The following is a 13,905-nucleotide window of genomic DNA, read 5'->3' on the forward strand; positions in this document are numbered from 1 at the left end:
GCCCATACTAATGGCTTTCACCGTTGCTCTTAGTATCCCGGTAAATATAACTTCCCTCATAGTACACCCATCTTGTTCCCAAGGATTACTCTTTATTCTGGACTCTTAATGATATTGAAAAATACTTGAAGCAAACTATTGAGCAAAGGAGATAGGTGGCTATTCCAATAAATGGGTTGAAAATAATGAGGGGTTATGCAAAAAAAGAAAAAAATCAGTCCAGATTCATGCATACCCAGTGTGGAAATGCACAACAGGACCAGCAACATTCAGTCTGAAGGAAAATTATATGCATGAACTTAACCTTCTTCCCTACCCCCCAGGCATCTAATATATACAATATTGTAGATCTTTTTGCCAATCTTATAAATGACCTCTAGTTTGTGAAACTGAAACATAAGTGAACTGGAAATTAGTGACTAAGCTTCCTTAGCTCAGGTGCTGAGGTGCTCAGAAAGTTGTTTTGTTCAGAGTTCAGTCAGCACACTCCGCCTTAATCTAAACATTTAGCCTTTGGAAGAGGGGAAAAGATGTTGGAAAACTACTTTTATCAGAAAATAGTTCACTGCATATACACATATTTATTATTTCTAAAAAATAAAGACAAAGATTTTATAGCTCTACTATAATTTAAACAATAAAACTGTGAAACAGTGGTATATGTACATATATACATTATATATATAAATTTGTAAAGGAACTCATTTATTTTTAGTTAAAAATTTATCATTTAACTGTTTTCATTAAAGTGTTAATTTGGGCAGCATTCGTCTACAGTTTCTTAGACACTGCATAATGCGCAGATCTATCTCCCCTCACCTACTATCATATTACTTCTTTTACTGCTCTGTATTTTAGATGTTTGCTTGAATTTTTATTAATATTTATCTCTCAAAGTGCACCATCCTCAGATTTAGGAGGGGAAAGTAGTACCATTGATAGAAACATTATTAGCAGAATGTGCTGCCCCCAACCTCCTCTGCCCAAGGAACTTAATATTCTAAGTGGTAGAAAACGTAAAAAATTAATTCCTTCCAAATTTAAAAATGTATAAAAAATTTAAGTGGGGAATATATAACATTCTATAATTTCATATTTATTTTATAGTAGAATAGTAGAAGTTTTTGGAAATTCACTCTATTACTCCTGGAAAAGACAAGAAAATTCAAATCTTTTTTTCCCCAAAGAAAAGATGGTATGAACATCAGGTAAATCATACAAAATCATTCTTTTACCTTCCTAATAACATATTAGGCTCTTTGGAAGACTTAATTTAAAAAAACTAACAAATGTATAATTATCTTTCAGTTAACAAATGAGACAGAGATGGGATGAGCACCCCATGTAGTGTATTGAAGGTAGTAGGGCACATGGGGGCAAGGTGGGGGTGGATAGTGAGGGAAGAAATAGCAGGAATATAAAATGGCCTCAATATTTAGCAGAAGACTGACTAGGAAGGTCAAATTCGATGCTTCTCCAGCTCATGTGCAAATTAATGACTGGCTCCCACCCAAGGAGACTCAGGACAGTGAAAGCCTAGCTTTGTCAAGTTTACAAACTCTAGCTGCATTATGAAATTAAGTGGTACTGTTTTTATATACACACATATTGTATATGAATGTATACATATACATGTACATATTATACATAGGTACTTACATAGTAAATTCTTGTCTAAATGAATAAAAATATTATTTCTTCATTTAAAAAGATTCCTGACATTATTGTTTTTATATTACATATATTTCCTTAGTATTTAAGTTCTCCAGGGCAAAAATATTCTGCATAAAAAGTTCAATTTTTTTCTTTTAAAAAAAAAACCCCTCAAAAGTTTATATTTTAAAGTCCACTGTTGCTAGTCTCCTCCCATGCTGCCCCCCCCCTCACCCCGCAATAATTATTTCCAGATAATTATTTGTTTCCAGTAATAGATGGTCTGATTTTCAAGGTATATCAAAAAGATTTCTCAAACATATCATGACTCTTGGAGGTTTATAGTTTCAATCTGCCTTGATAAATATCTGAAACAGAAACAGAAGAGAAGCCATTATCATTTGTAAATAACTTCAGATTAGTTCATCTGAAGGAATGATAATGTTAATTAAGGTGGTTATTTCCATGATATTCTTTAAGCCATCCTCTTCCCCAACCTGGTGCTTTTCCAAGTTCAGAACTTTTCCCAACTTTTTTGAACGGGAATGGCTGCCGCCCTGGCTATTTTACACTATCATAGTATAACACTGAAAGCTGATAACCACAGCCTGAGCTGGTGTTATCAACCTGTCAAGTCCATGTCATAAAAAGAAAAAATATATATGAAGGTACTTGGAGATCCTATATTTGATTGCATGCTGCCCTGGGGGGAGGGGGAGAAAATTTGGAACTCAAAAGGATTGTGGAACTGAATGTTGTAAACTAAAAGTAAATAAATAAATTTTAACAAAGAAAAAGAAAAGAAAACATGAATTCAAGGTTTATGCCATTTCTCTCCCTCTACTGTTGATGAAAACAGCTAAAGAATGCAATATAGAAAAGACATACCATTCTATAAACAGAAGAATTTAATTCTTCCCCCCTCCCCCCATTTCCCAGCATTAACGGTATCTGTTAACTACAACAAACACTGATTAGCAATAGTAATAGTATATTATGGACAAAATTTATTATCCTTTCCTTATTAACACTTAGTGACAAAAAGGAAAATTGTATGTTTTAACTGCTAGAATTTTCAATCTTCTGGCTTTTCCTATAGCATGAAGAAACTTCTCTGGGGAACAATACCAGTATGACCAGGAAAACAAATTAGATCACTGTTCTTTGCTCACCATAAAAATGGAGACTCTTTACATGAGCAAACCGGAGTTTAGGAGAACATCCAGAATTTGAGTCCCAAAGCAGATGGAGGGGAGGGCCAATTCTTTCTAAATTCTAACTACTTCCCAAAAATCAAACACCTCGTGTGCACTTGCCTGTACTGCCAAGATTTGAGAGGTCTCCAAAAGAATTAAACCCCAGTGTGGCAGGTGTTACAAATTTTGCCCTTACTCTGAAATTGTCTCAGTGAGGGCAATGGTCCTTTAAAGAAGGATCTGAATGCTTGGATCTGAATTCTAGCTTCTTTCCAATTAAAAAAGTACTTATTGAAAGGAAATCTGAATGCTTGTATCCAAATTCTAGTTTCTTTCCAATTCAAATAGTACTTATTGAAAGCATACTACCGTGTTTCCCCAATAATAAGACCTATCCCGAAAATAAGCCCTCCCCCCCAAAATAAGCCCTATTGAGATTGCTACTGTAGTTAAGGTGATCCCCTGCGCTACACGCTACATTACGGTACCCTCTGTATGCACCGTTCCCCCCCCCCCCGGTGAAACGCACGCCACGCTCTGAGTTGCAGCAGTGAGCGCGTCATCCTGTTCTTCCCCAGTGATTTGCTTATTGAATAAAGGTACATTTTTTTGTTCACATTTACCTGTTTATTAAAATTGCTGTCAATGTTCATTAAAATAAGCCCTCCCCTGAAAATAAGCCCTCTGGTGTTTTTCTGTCCAAAAAAATTAATAAGACAGTGTCTTATTATCGGGGAAACACGGTATGTATTTAAGTCCTATGCAAGGTGCCAAGGCTAGAAGACAACAATGAAACCATTCCTGTGGCAAGGAACTTACATTCTGGGGGAGAGAAAAGTAGATAAACCACAAACACCAGTAAGCATACAGTTGACAGCTGTATGATTAAAAACAAGATACAAGGGTTGAACTTCAGTTTCCTGAGAAAAATGATTATTAAAAATCAATGATTTGAGGAGATCCAGAGTTTCCACCTTTGGCTAAAGTTCTGATTTTTAAAAGTTCAGTCTCTAGAAGGACATTGCTGATAATGAAATTGGACTAATTTTCTTATTCAGACTCCACCCAGGTGGAATAGTTATTATGTTCCGCCCAGGTTTGGATAGGGCATAAATTTTTTGAATAGATTGCCTAAGGCTAGAGATAGTTTCTCTGACCAAGGATGACATGATATTACTCTTAGCCCAGCATAGTAATAGTCACTCATTAATTATTAACCACTTAGGGTTGACTCCCACCTTGGGTTAACACCTACTCTTCACTGATCATATAAACTGTGAGCCCACGGCCATAATTGTCTTTGATCTGAGAGATGCCAAATGACCATCCTTTTATTAACAAATGTGCTAGCCTTAATAATGAAATTATTAAGATACCCAGAAATTATGTCTCTTGTAATTTTTTAAATCACATTCCTCACCTACAAAGTGAGGATAATACTTTTACTACATACCCCAAAAGGTTGTTTTGATGAAAGCCTAAAGATATCAACAAACGTGAATTATTATCATAAGGAAACCTGCCAATCACAGTTGTCTGAATGAAATAATTACTAATAAACTCATACGATAGCTGGACTTAAAGAGGCTACTTAACATTTCTAATAAATAAAAAATCCTAAAGAAAATCTAACATAAATTCAAAATGAATTTGGGTGTTTAGAATAATACAGTATTCTCCTGGAAATAAACAATTTGGAAATACGCATTAGCCATGGTTAAAAATACTAATGAATCTTCTATATTAAAGTAAAAGGGAATTTGTTGCTGTTGAAAAATGAAGCAATATTTATGAGGACAAATTTTGCTTTATTCTGCCACTCCCAAATGACAGTTAAGTCCTCTAAAGCTTCGACTGTAGACTGTACTTGCATCCTTCGTATAAGGAGATTTTGTAGCCATGCTAATTTTAATCTTACCTTATCCACTATAGCCCACACAGGTGAATCTGATAGCACGGTTAAACGAAAAGCCTTGATTTTTCCTACTGCAGGATTCATGATGCCTTGTGCTACTCCATTTTCAAATGTACCTTTGGGAAATAAAGAAAAAAAAAGACTATATTTTGACATTCACATACATTTTTAAATTTTTAACTCAATACAAACAATGAGGAATTGAATATAAAATAAAATAAAATTCTATTTTAATATAAACACTTTAATGTAAACCTTGATGAAATAATATTTTAATTGTTGCATATAATTCTCATCTCTTGTCCATGTATGTATAGTTTTGATGTTGTGGCTGTATAAAAAAAAATTTTTTTTGCATACAATTCTTTTAAAATCTTAGTCTTACTTTTTGTTTTTACACCATATTCATTAATATATCCTTTCCCCTACTCTACCTAACAAGCTATCCTTTGTAACATTTTTAAGATAAAAAAGTAATACGGAAAAACCAATGATAAAACCCTTTTTTGTCCCACCTGCCCCCCATCAGCCAAAAAAAAAATAGAAAGAACACTATTTCTCTCTTTTATTATCTTTGTCAATTATTTGAATTTGTTATTATAGTTGTTGATCTTTCAAAATTGCATTTTTTAAACTGACTCACATTAATACAGGACTTAATAAATCACAAAGCACTCTTCCAGTAACTGCTTTCACAGAAAACTGTATTTTGCTTCTAATATATTTAGCAGAAGGTTTTGCTAAACTGTTTTTTGTGGGATGGGGTTATTTTGTTTTGTTTTTTATGTAAGAAAGGGTACCATGGCGTGGATTGTTATGTAACAAACAAAATGCATAAATAAAATGAAACTTAAAGGGAAAAGGACACACTCTGAGCATGTATGAAAAAGAATTCTTAGGAAATGTAGGCTCAGTGGTACCACAAGAAGCACTTTATATCATTTTGCTTAAACTGATGTGGATTTTAGAAGAAGACAGATCAGCTTGGAAGGATGTTAAGGAGAGGTTTAGAGGCCAGTCTGAAGTAAATTAGAGATTATTAATGCTACAAAGTATCTTGCCCTTGTTGAATAGATGAGAAAAGTGAAGTTCCAGAAGTTAAATGACTTGTCTAAGGTCAAGAAATGGCCAAGATGGAATTCAACAGGGCTTCCCAAATCCTAAATTTAGGATTCTTTCCACTATACTATGCTCTACTTAAATTATCAAGTAATTAAAGCAGATGATGGGGATCTTAGAGGTTATCTAATCAATCAGTCAATCAATCAATCAGTAAGTGTTTATGAAGTCAAGCATTATGAGGAGTACTGGGGACACCAATACAAAGAAAGTTGATAATCCCAATGCCCTCATCATCGTTAATGAGTAAACCAAAGTCACATAGGCAGCAGAGCTGGACTTGAATGCATGTCCTCTGCCTCCAAATCAAATGTTCTTCCTAAGGTACCATGTTGCTTCCAAAGAGAAGCTACAGTTTTGTACTCTAAACAAAAAGGGAATCTTCCTTAAAAAAATGAAAATAACCAACAGTATTATTTTAGAATACACACATTTTTGACTAGTGATAAAGAATTTGACCAAATCTATGAATAATGTGAAAAAAAAAGGAACTAAAGGTGAAAGAACAGTAAAAAGAAGGCAATAGGAATGCAATAAAAAATTCTGTAAAATACGCTAGCAATTTAATGATGATAAATAGAATTTGGGCTACTGATGTGCAGATGTTTGTCTATTACGAAAACTAAAATTCACTTAAATATGCAGGGTGAAAAAGTGTAACTGAAATATAATACACAAAGGCTAAAATAAGCAAATGAAAACAAGACTATAAGGCAATGGAATTCAGATTAAAGGTGATGATCAATTATGGTTCCAAAGGACAATCCCTTCCCCACCCCTCACCCCCACCATCCTATTCCCTGGAAAGAGCAATGATCCTGAGGGGCAGAGAATAGGCATTCAAAGCCCACCTCTGATGCCTATGAACTATGTAACCAAAGGAGTAGGCTAAATGACCTTGGCAGTCACTTCCAGATCTTCATCTGTGATCCTTATAGTTTTGGTTCAGAGGTGGTAGACTAGGGAACAAAATGATGCATATACATTTAAATGTGGACATCATGTTGCTTGGTTTTGCTCAAGGTAAATGTACACTGTGAAAAAGGAGAGGTTGGTGGGGTGAGAAGAAAGTAAAATATCTATGGTATAAAAAGAACTGCTTCCATAAAATTTTTAAATAAAAAAGTGGATGAATATTTGCATAGTTCAGCTAAAAGAATGTAATGAACAAGGGGTGGCCGGGTGGCTCAGCGAGTAAGAGCACCGGCTCCAGTGTCGGGATGACCTGGATCAAATCCAGGCTCAGATACTCAGCACCACATGCAAAAATAACTGGCCGTGTAACCTTGAGCAAATTACTTAACCCCGATTGCTTTAAAAGAAAAAGAATGTAATGAACGATGTGAGAAAAATTTTAATAGATGGGTCTGTGTTTTTTAAAAGAACACAATGACATGATTCAATTGGGTAGTTGTAATGGGAATTTGAAGATCTTCCCTGCCCTTTAATAGGCAGAATGTAATCACATGGAGTCTGTGGTGAGAGGAGTTTCCTCAACAGGTGGAGCATAACTGAGAGGAAGCTGGGAGTCAGTGCAGTTAGAGTGGAGGGACTCAGGCAAGCAGACAGCTAGTATTGTGAGTGTTTGTTTTTGGGAAGGCTTCCGGATGGTGGTAGCGGTGGGGGGAAGGCAGGGTAATTGGGGTTAAGTGACTTGCCCAAGATCACATAGCTAGTGAGTGTTAAACGCCTGAGGCCTACTCCAGGGGATGCTCTATTCACTGCACCACCTCACTGCCCCTGGCTTCTATCTTCTATATGGAGAATCTGTTACATTCTGTGATTCAGAACTATGCCAGCATATTCAGAGTTGCTGTGGGTGCTGTGAATATTGCCTTGCTGATACAGTAGTACCATCTAATTCAGATTGGAATGTGTATTTTTTATCTGTACAACCCCAATAATGTTAACTATTACATATCTGAACATAGTATTAGCATTTAAAAAGATGCAAAAAATACATTTGGGAAGAATGAAAATAACAAAGACTTTCTTCTTATAGAGGAGGTTTCACAAGAAAATCTTGACAATCTAACTTTTTTCAGTCTTTTGTTCAGTATACTGAACTGAAAATACAGCCAATCATCTCAAGGAAGAGAATGAAACATTAAAGAATATGCATTTCTCAATACATAATTACAAGAATAACAAAAAAACAAGTTCTATCACAATTCATTCTTGGTTTATATGCATACCTTGCTTTAATATATAAAAATTCATACAATATTTATTATACAATGATTTTCTAACACAAACAGATTTTCAACAACCCAGATTTTTTAAAAATTTGCTTAAGAACTAATTGTTTCAATCTCCAGATGACAATAGATAATTTACCTATTTTTAAAAATCCATTAGTGGTTGCTTCATAGTCAAATTTACTTCCATTTCTTGGCAAATTTGACAAAAAATCTACTTCCTGCAACAAATAAAGAAAAAAAATGGATACATTTAGTAGTTTCTTCCTAAGTTTCAGTCATAATAAAATGTGTATTCTAACCGGAAACTTAATACTTACATTTTCAGGTAAAATTTCAACAATGGTATTGAACAGCTTATCTCCAGGATGTTGAACATTTCCACTTGTAAAAACATACCTATCCCCCCGAAAAACATAAAACAAAACTATACATTGTGACAGGCTGTAGAAAAATGACATATCTTTACCGGTCTTGATAATCAAGCAAACATTCCAAAGACAAAACTGAAAGAGAATGGTTATATTTCAGATTCTTTTTATAAATAGAGTGGGGAATGAATGTGAGGGGTAACCAGTGCACAGCGTATGTACTTCACTGACATCCTGGTGATATCAAGAAAAGTGAAAAAGGCTTCCCAAAAAGTTGACAACTTTAAGTGAGGATTGAGAAAATAATCATATAGGACAGGGAGAAATTGATGGATTGTCACTACACTACTAGAGATTTATGAGAACACATTCTTAGGAATATCAGAGTTTAACTAAAGAGTGTACATGAGTTCAAAACTCAATGATGAGGGAATATATGGTTAAAAGAAGGGAAGTTTGGGCCTGTTTGATAGTGGTAATAAAAGGAAATATAATGAAATTGGTTCAACAACAATTTATCATTTTTGTTATTTGTTCAGTTGTTTCGGGCAGGTTGGACCCTTTGTAACCCTATTTGGGTTTTCTTGGCAGAAATACAGGAGTGGTTTCCCATTTCCTTCTCTAGCTCATTTTACAGATGAGGAAACTGGGGCAAACAGGGTTAAGTGACTTGCCCAAGGTCACATATCTAGCAAGTGTCTGAGGCCAGATTTGAACTCAGGAAGAGGAGACTTCCTGACTGTATGTCTAGCACTCTATTAACTTCAACACCCAGTTGCCCTAGAAAGAAAGAAAAGGGAAAGAAAAGAAACAAGCTTGTGGATGCAGATCCCAAGAAGGGAGAAAAATCAATCAACAAACATTTATGAAGCACTTCTATGTGGTGGGCACTATGCTAGGCACTCAGATACAAGTACAAAGAGTGATATAATTCCACTTTGCAATGAGTTTACATTCTAATTAGGGAGACAACATATACATATATAAATAATATAAAGTGAAGGAGCTTAAGTGCATACAAAGTCATTAAATACAGAGCTATTGGGGAGAGAGGATTATTATGGTTTGGGGAATCAGGAAAGGTTTCATACAGGTGATAAAATTTGAGCTGAGTCTTAAAGTCAGTGAGGCTCTCTGTAAGCAGAAACTGAGGAAAAAATGTGTTCTAGGCATGTGAGATGGCCATTGCAAAGACACAAGAGTGGGAAATCATGTGTCATGAGTGAGACAGAGAAGGCCAGCCAACTGGGCTGGCTCACAGAGTATAGGAGATGCAGTAATGACCAGCAAGTCTGGAAAGATAGGCTGAGGCCAGGTCTTATAGTCCGTTAACAACCAAGCAGAAGAATTTACATTTCATCATAAAAGAAGGAAGTCCCTGAAGTTGACTCAGTAGGGGAATCACATGGTCAGGTCTATGTTTAAGGAAAATCACTTCAGCAACCATGTTTAAGTTACACTGGAGTGAGGAGAAGCATGAGGCAGAGGGCCCAATCAGGAGATTGTTACAGTAACCTAGGAAAGAGATGACAAGGGTTTAGACCAAGGTGGTAGCTGTATGAGGGGAGAGAAGGCACTAGAAGCAAGAGACAGGCAGAAACAGCCAGATTTGTCAAGTGATTTGGATATGTGAGGAAAGGGGCAGTGAGGACTAAAGCATAGTATTAAAATTCTGAGATTGGGTGACTGAAAGGATAGTAATGTCTTTAAAAGAAATGGGGGGGTGGCCAGGTAGCACAGCGAGTAAGAGCACCGGCTCCAGTGTTGAGAAGACCTGGAGATCGAATCCTGGGCTCAGACACTTAGCACCCACCCAGAAACACCTGGCCGTGTAACCTTGAGCAAATTACTTAACCCCAATTGCTTAGGGGCGGCCAGGTGGCTCAGCGAGTAAGAGTACCGGCTCCAGTGTTGGGACGACCTGGAGATCGAATCCCGGGCTCAGATACTCAACACCACACCCAGAAATAACTGGCCTTGTAACCCTGAGCAAGTTACTTAACCCCAATTGCTTAAAAATATAAAATATATATATATAAAATTTAAAAGAAATGGGAAGATTTGGAAGAGGAGATGGTTTAGGGGGAAAGAATGAGTCTTGCTTTAGACATTCAGTATGAGACATCTCTTGGACATACAATTTGAAAGATGTTAAGGATCAATTGCTTATGTGGGATTTCAGCTCAAGGAGAGAATAGGTGTTGTTATGGGTGTAAGGATGAAACCCATGGGAGGTAATACCAGAGATTGAAAAGGAAGTGGGACACAACCTTGGATTGGGGAACAGCCACCACTTGGGGGCTTGATGTGGAAAATGAACCAGCAAAGGATCCTGAGGAGGAGTGATCAGACAAGGTTAAGAGGTAAAGTAGGAGAGAGGAATGTTAGGAAAATCCAGAAAAGAGAAAGTATCTAGGAGAAAAAGGTGGTAAACAGGGTCGAATTAGCAAGTCAAAAGGGATGAACAAAGGGGGCGGAGTCAAGATGGCAGAGTAGAAAAAGGACTTCCACAGGGCTCCTGCTCTCACCTCATCCAATTCATGTAAAAGGTGACCCTAAAGAAACTTTGGAACTACAGAACCCACAAAATAACAGAGAACCTAACCTCCCACTGAGGACAGCCTGGCAGGCCAGCAGGAAGTGGCCAGCCCAGCCCAGCCCTGCTCCAGCCAGAGGTGTTACCCCAGGGCAGCCTGACCAGCCTCAGGCTGGAGGGACTTCAGATCACCAGCACCTGTGGTGGTTTCCAGAATTATCAACATATAGATGCTAAGGACAAAGTGAGAGGTCAGTGAAGTGTGGACTTTGGTATACAGTAGTTGGGAGTGGGGTCGGCCTTTGCCCCCAGGCCGAAAAGCAGCTGAGGTAACTGAAGAAGCTTTGGCTGCATGGCAGCCACATGACTGCTTCAGCTCCTGGCCTTCAGATTGTAGGGGGACCAAGCACCAGTCTGAGGGGTAACTGCTCTTGCATCAACCTCCTGGGGTCTGGATTGCGGCCTAGGGTGGAGGTCCTGGGGTGTGCGACAACCTTGCTAGAGTGTGTGGAGGCTTCAGAGAGGGCACCCAACTAATATCTTCGGCAGCTAAGAAAACCCCAGCATTTGGTATGAAGCTCCCCTGTCTAGTAGCAGAGACCTATTGTGGCCAAAAGCCCAAAAGTCAAGTAATTGACTGGCAAAATGAGCAAACAAGGGAAGCAAAGTAAACAAAGCAACCCAACTTTACATTCCTATTTTGGGAACAATAAGGATCAAAGCATGGAACAGGAGAAAGACAGTGAAGTCAGAACTCCTGCACCAAAAGCTTCCAAGAAAAATACGAGCTGGTTACAGGCCATACAGGACCTTAAGAAGGACTGTGAAAATCAAAGAAGAGAAGTGGAAGAAAAGGAAAAAAAGTAGGAAAAATTGGAAAGAGAAATGAGAATGATGCCAGAAAATTATGAAATGAGAGTCAACAACCTGACTGAAGAAAATAACACCTTAAATATAGACTAACTCAATTGACAAAAGAGACTCAAAAAGGCAATGAGGAGAAGAATGACTTAAAAAGCTAAATTTGCTAGATGGAAAAAGAATCTCAAAAGCTCACTGAAGAGAATCATTCCTTCAGAATTAGATTGGAGCAAATGGAAGCTAGTGACTTTATGAGAAATCACGATACTAATAAACAGATCCAAACAAATGAAAAAATAGAAGGCAATGTGAAATATCTCATTGGGATAACCACTGACCTGGAAAATAGGTCCAGGAGAAAGAATTTAAAAATTATTGGACTACCTGAAAGCCATGATCCCAGCGTTTGGGATGAAAGCTCCCCTGTCTGGTGGCAGAGTCCTAGTGTGGCAAAAAGCCCAGGGGTCAAGTGACTGAGGGGCAACATAACCAGGCAAAGGAAGCAAAGCAGACAGAAGATTACAACATTAGACTCCTATTTGGGGGACAAAAAGAAGCAAAGCATGGAACAGGAGGAACACAGTGAAGTCAGAACTCCTGCACCAAAAGCTTCAAATGAAAATACGAGCTGGTTACAGACCAGAGGACCTTAAGAAGCAGATAAGAGAAGTGGAGGAAAAATTGGGAAGAGAAATGAGAACAATGCAAGAAAATTAAGAAATGAGAGTCAACAGCCTGACTGAGGAAAATCACACCTTAAAAAATAGACTAACTCAATTGACAAAAGAGGATCAAAAAGGCAATGAGGAGAAGAATGCCTTAAAAAGTTGAATTTGCTAGATGGAAAAAGAATCTCAAAAGCTCACTGAAGAGAATCATTCCTTCAGAATTAGATTGGAGCAAATGGAAGCTAGTGACATTATGAGAAATCAAGATACAATTAAACAAATCCAAAAGAGTGAAAACAATAGAAGGCAATGTGAAATATCTCATGGTAAAAACCACTGACCTGGAAAATTGATTCAGAAGAGATAATTTAAAAATTATTGGACCACCTGAAAGCCAAGATCAAAGTAAGAACCTAGAAATCATCCTCCAGGAAGTTCTCAAAGAAAACTGCCCTGATGATTTAGAACTAGAGGGCAAAATAGAGGTTGAAAGAATCCACTGATCACCTCCTGAAAAAGATCCCAAAAAGAAAACTCCTAGGAATATTATAGCCAGCTTCTGGAATTCCCAGATTAAGGAGAGAATATTACAAGCAGCCAGGAAGAAACAATTTGGATATTGTGGAAACACAATCAGGATAACCCAGGATCTGGCAGCTTCTACACTGAGGGATTGAAGGGCTTTGAATATGATATTCCGGAGGTCAAAGGATTAAAACCAATAATCACCTACCCAGCAAAACTGAGTATAATGTTTCAGGGGAAAATATGGTCATTCAGTGGAATAGGGGACTTTCAAGAATTCTTGATGAAAAAAAAAGTTGAATAGAAATTTAACATTCAGATATAAGAAGCAAGAGAAGCATGAGAAGGTAAACAGGGAAAAGAAATCATAAGGAACTTATCAAAGTGGAACTATTAACATTCCTACATGGAAAAACAATTGTAACTGATGAAACTTTTGTCAGTGTGAAAATAGTTGAAGGGAATAGAAATATATAATATGTCTATATATGAGGGTATATGAGCATATGAATACATCTGTGAATGTGTGTACATATGTTTACAGGTATACATAGATAGAGGGCACAGGACCAATTTAACAGGAAGGGGTGATACTTAAAAGGTGAAATTAAGAGGCGAGAGGAATATAATGAGAGGAGATGGGGAGAGACAGAATGGGGTAAACTGTCTCATAAAAAAGAGGCAAGGGGAAAGGGTTACAATGGAGGGGAAGAACAGGAAGGCAAAAGGGAATGGGTCAGCCTTATTCTCATTGAATTTTACTTGGGGAGGGAATGAAATACACACTAAATAGGGTATCTCACCCTACAGGAGAGTAGGGTGGAAGGGGATCAGAGGGGGCATGATGGAAGGGAGGGCAGGCT

The 13,905-nt window shown here is 37.3% G+C and overlaps 1 protein-coding gene across 2 annotated transcripts in view; it reads right to left on the reverse strand.

Moving 5' to 3' along the window:
- Positions 1 to 296: 296 nt before the first annotated feature.
- Positions 297 to 13,905, reverse strand: part of MGAT4D (MGAT4 family member D) — a 129,730-nt gene continuing 116,121 nt past the window's right edge. The window contains exons 11-14 of one of the 2 annotated variants that reach the window (XM_069105413.1): positions 8,402 to 8,480; positions 8,221 to 8,302; positions 4,768 to 4,880; positions 297 to 2,021 (exon numbers count right to left, since the gene is read on the reverse strand). In XM_069105413.1, the coding sequence (XP_068961514.1) occupies positions 2,001 to 2,021; positions 4,768 to 4,880; positions 8,221 to 8,302; positions 8,402 to 8,480 (295 nt within the window). In that variant the 3' untranslated portion in view covers positions 297 to 2,000. The remainder of the gene's footprint in view (positions 2,022 to 4,767; positions 4,881 to 8,220; positions 8,303 to 8,401; positions 8,481 to 13,905) is intronic. The other variant, XM_069105412.1, reaches the window with a different exon arrangement.

The sequence above is a fragment of the Petaurus breviceps genome, unplaced genomic scaffold, assembly GCF_028583685.1.
Source record: "Petaurus breviceps papuanus isolate PSGF00001 unplaced genomic scaffold, PetGlider_PUasm1.0 76, whole genome shotgun sequence".
NCBI classification, from domain to species: Eukaryota; Metazoa; Chordata; class Mammalia; order Diprotodontia; family Petauridae; genus Petaurus; species Petaurus breviceps.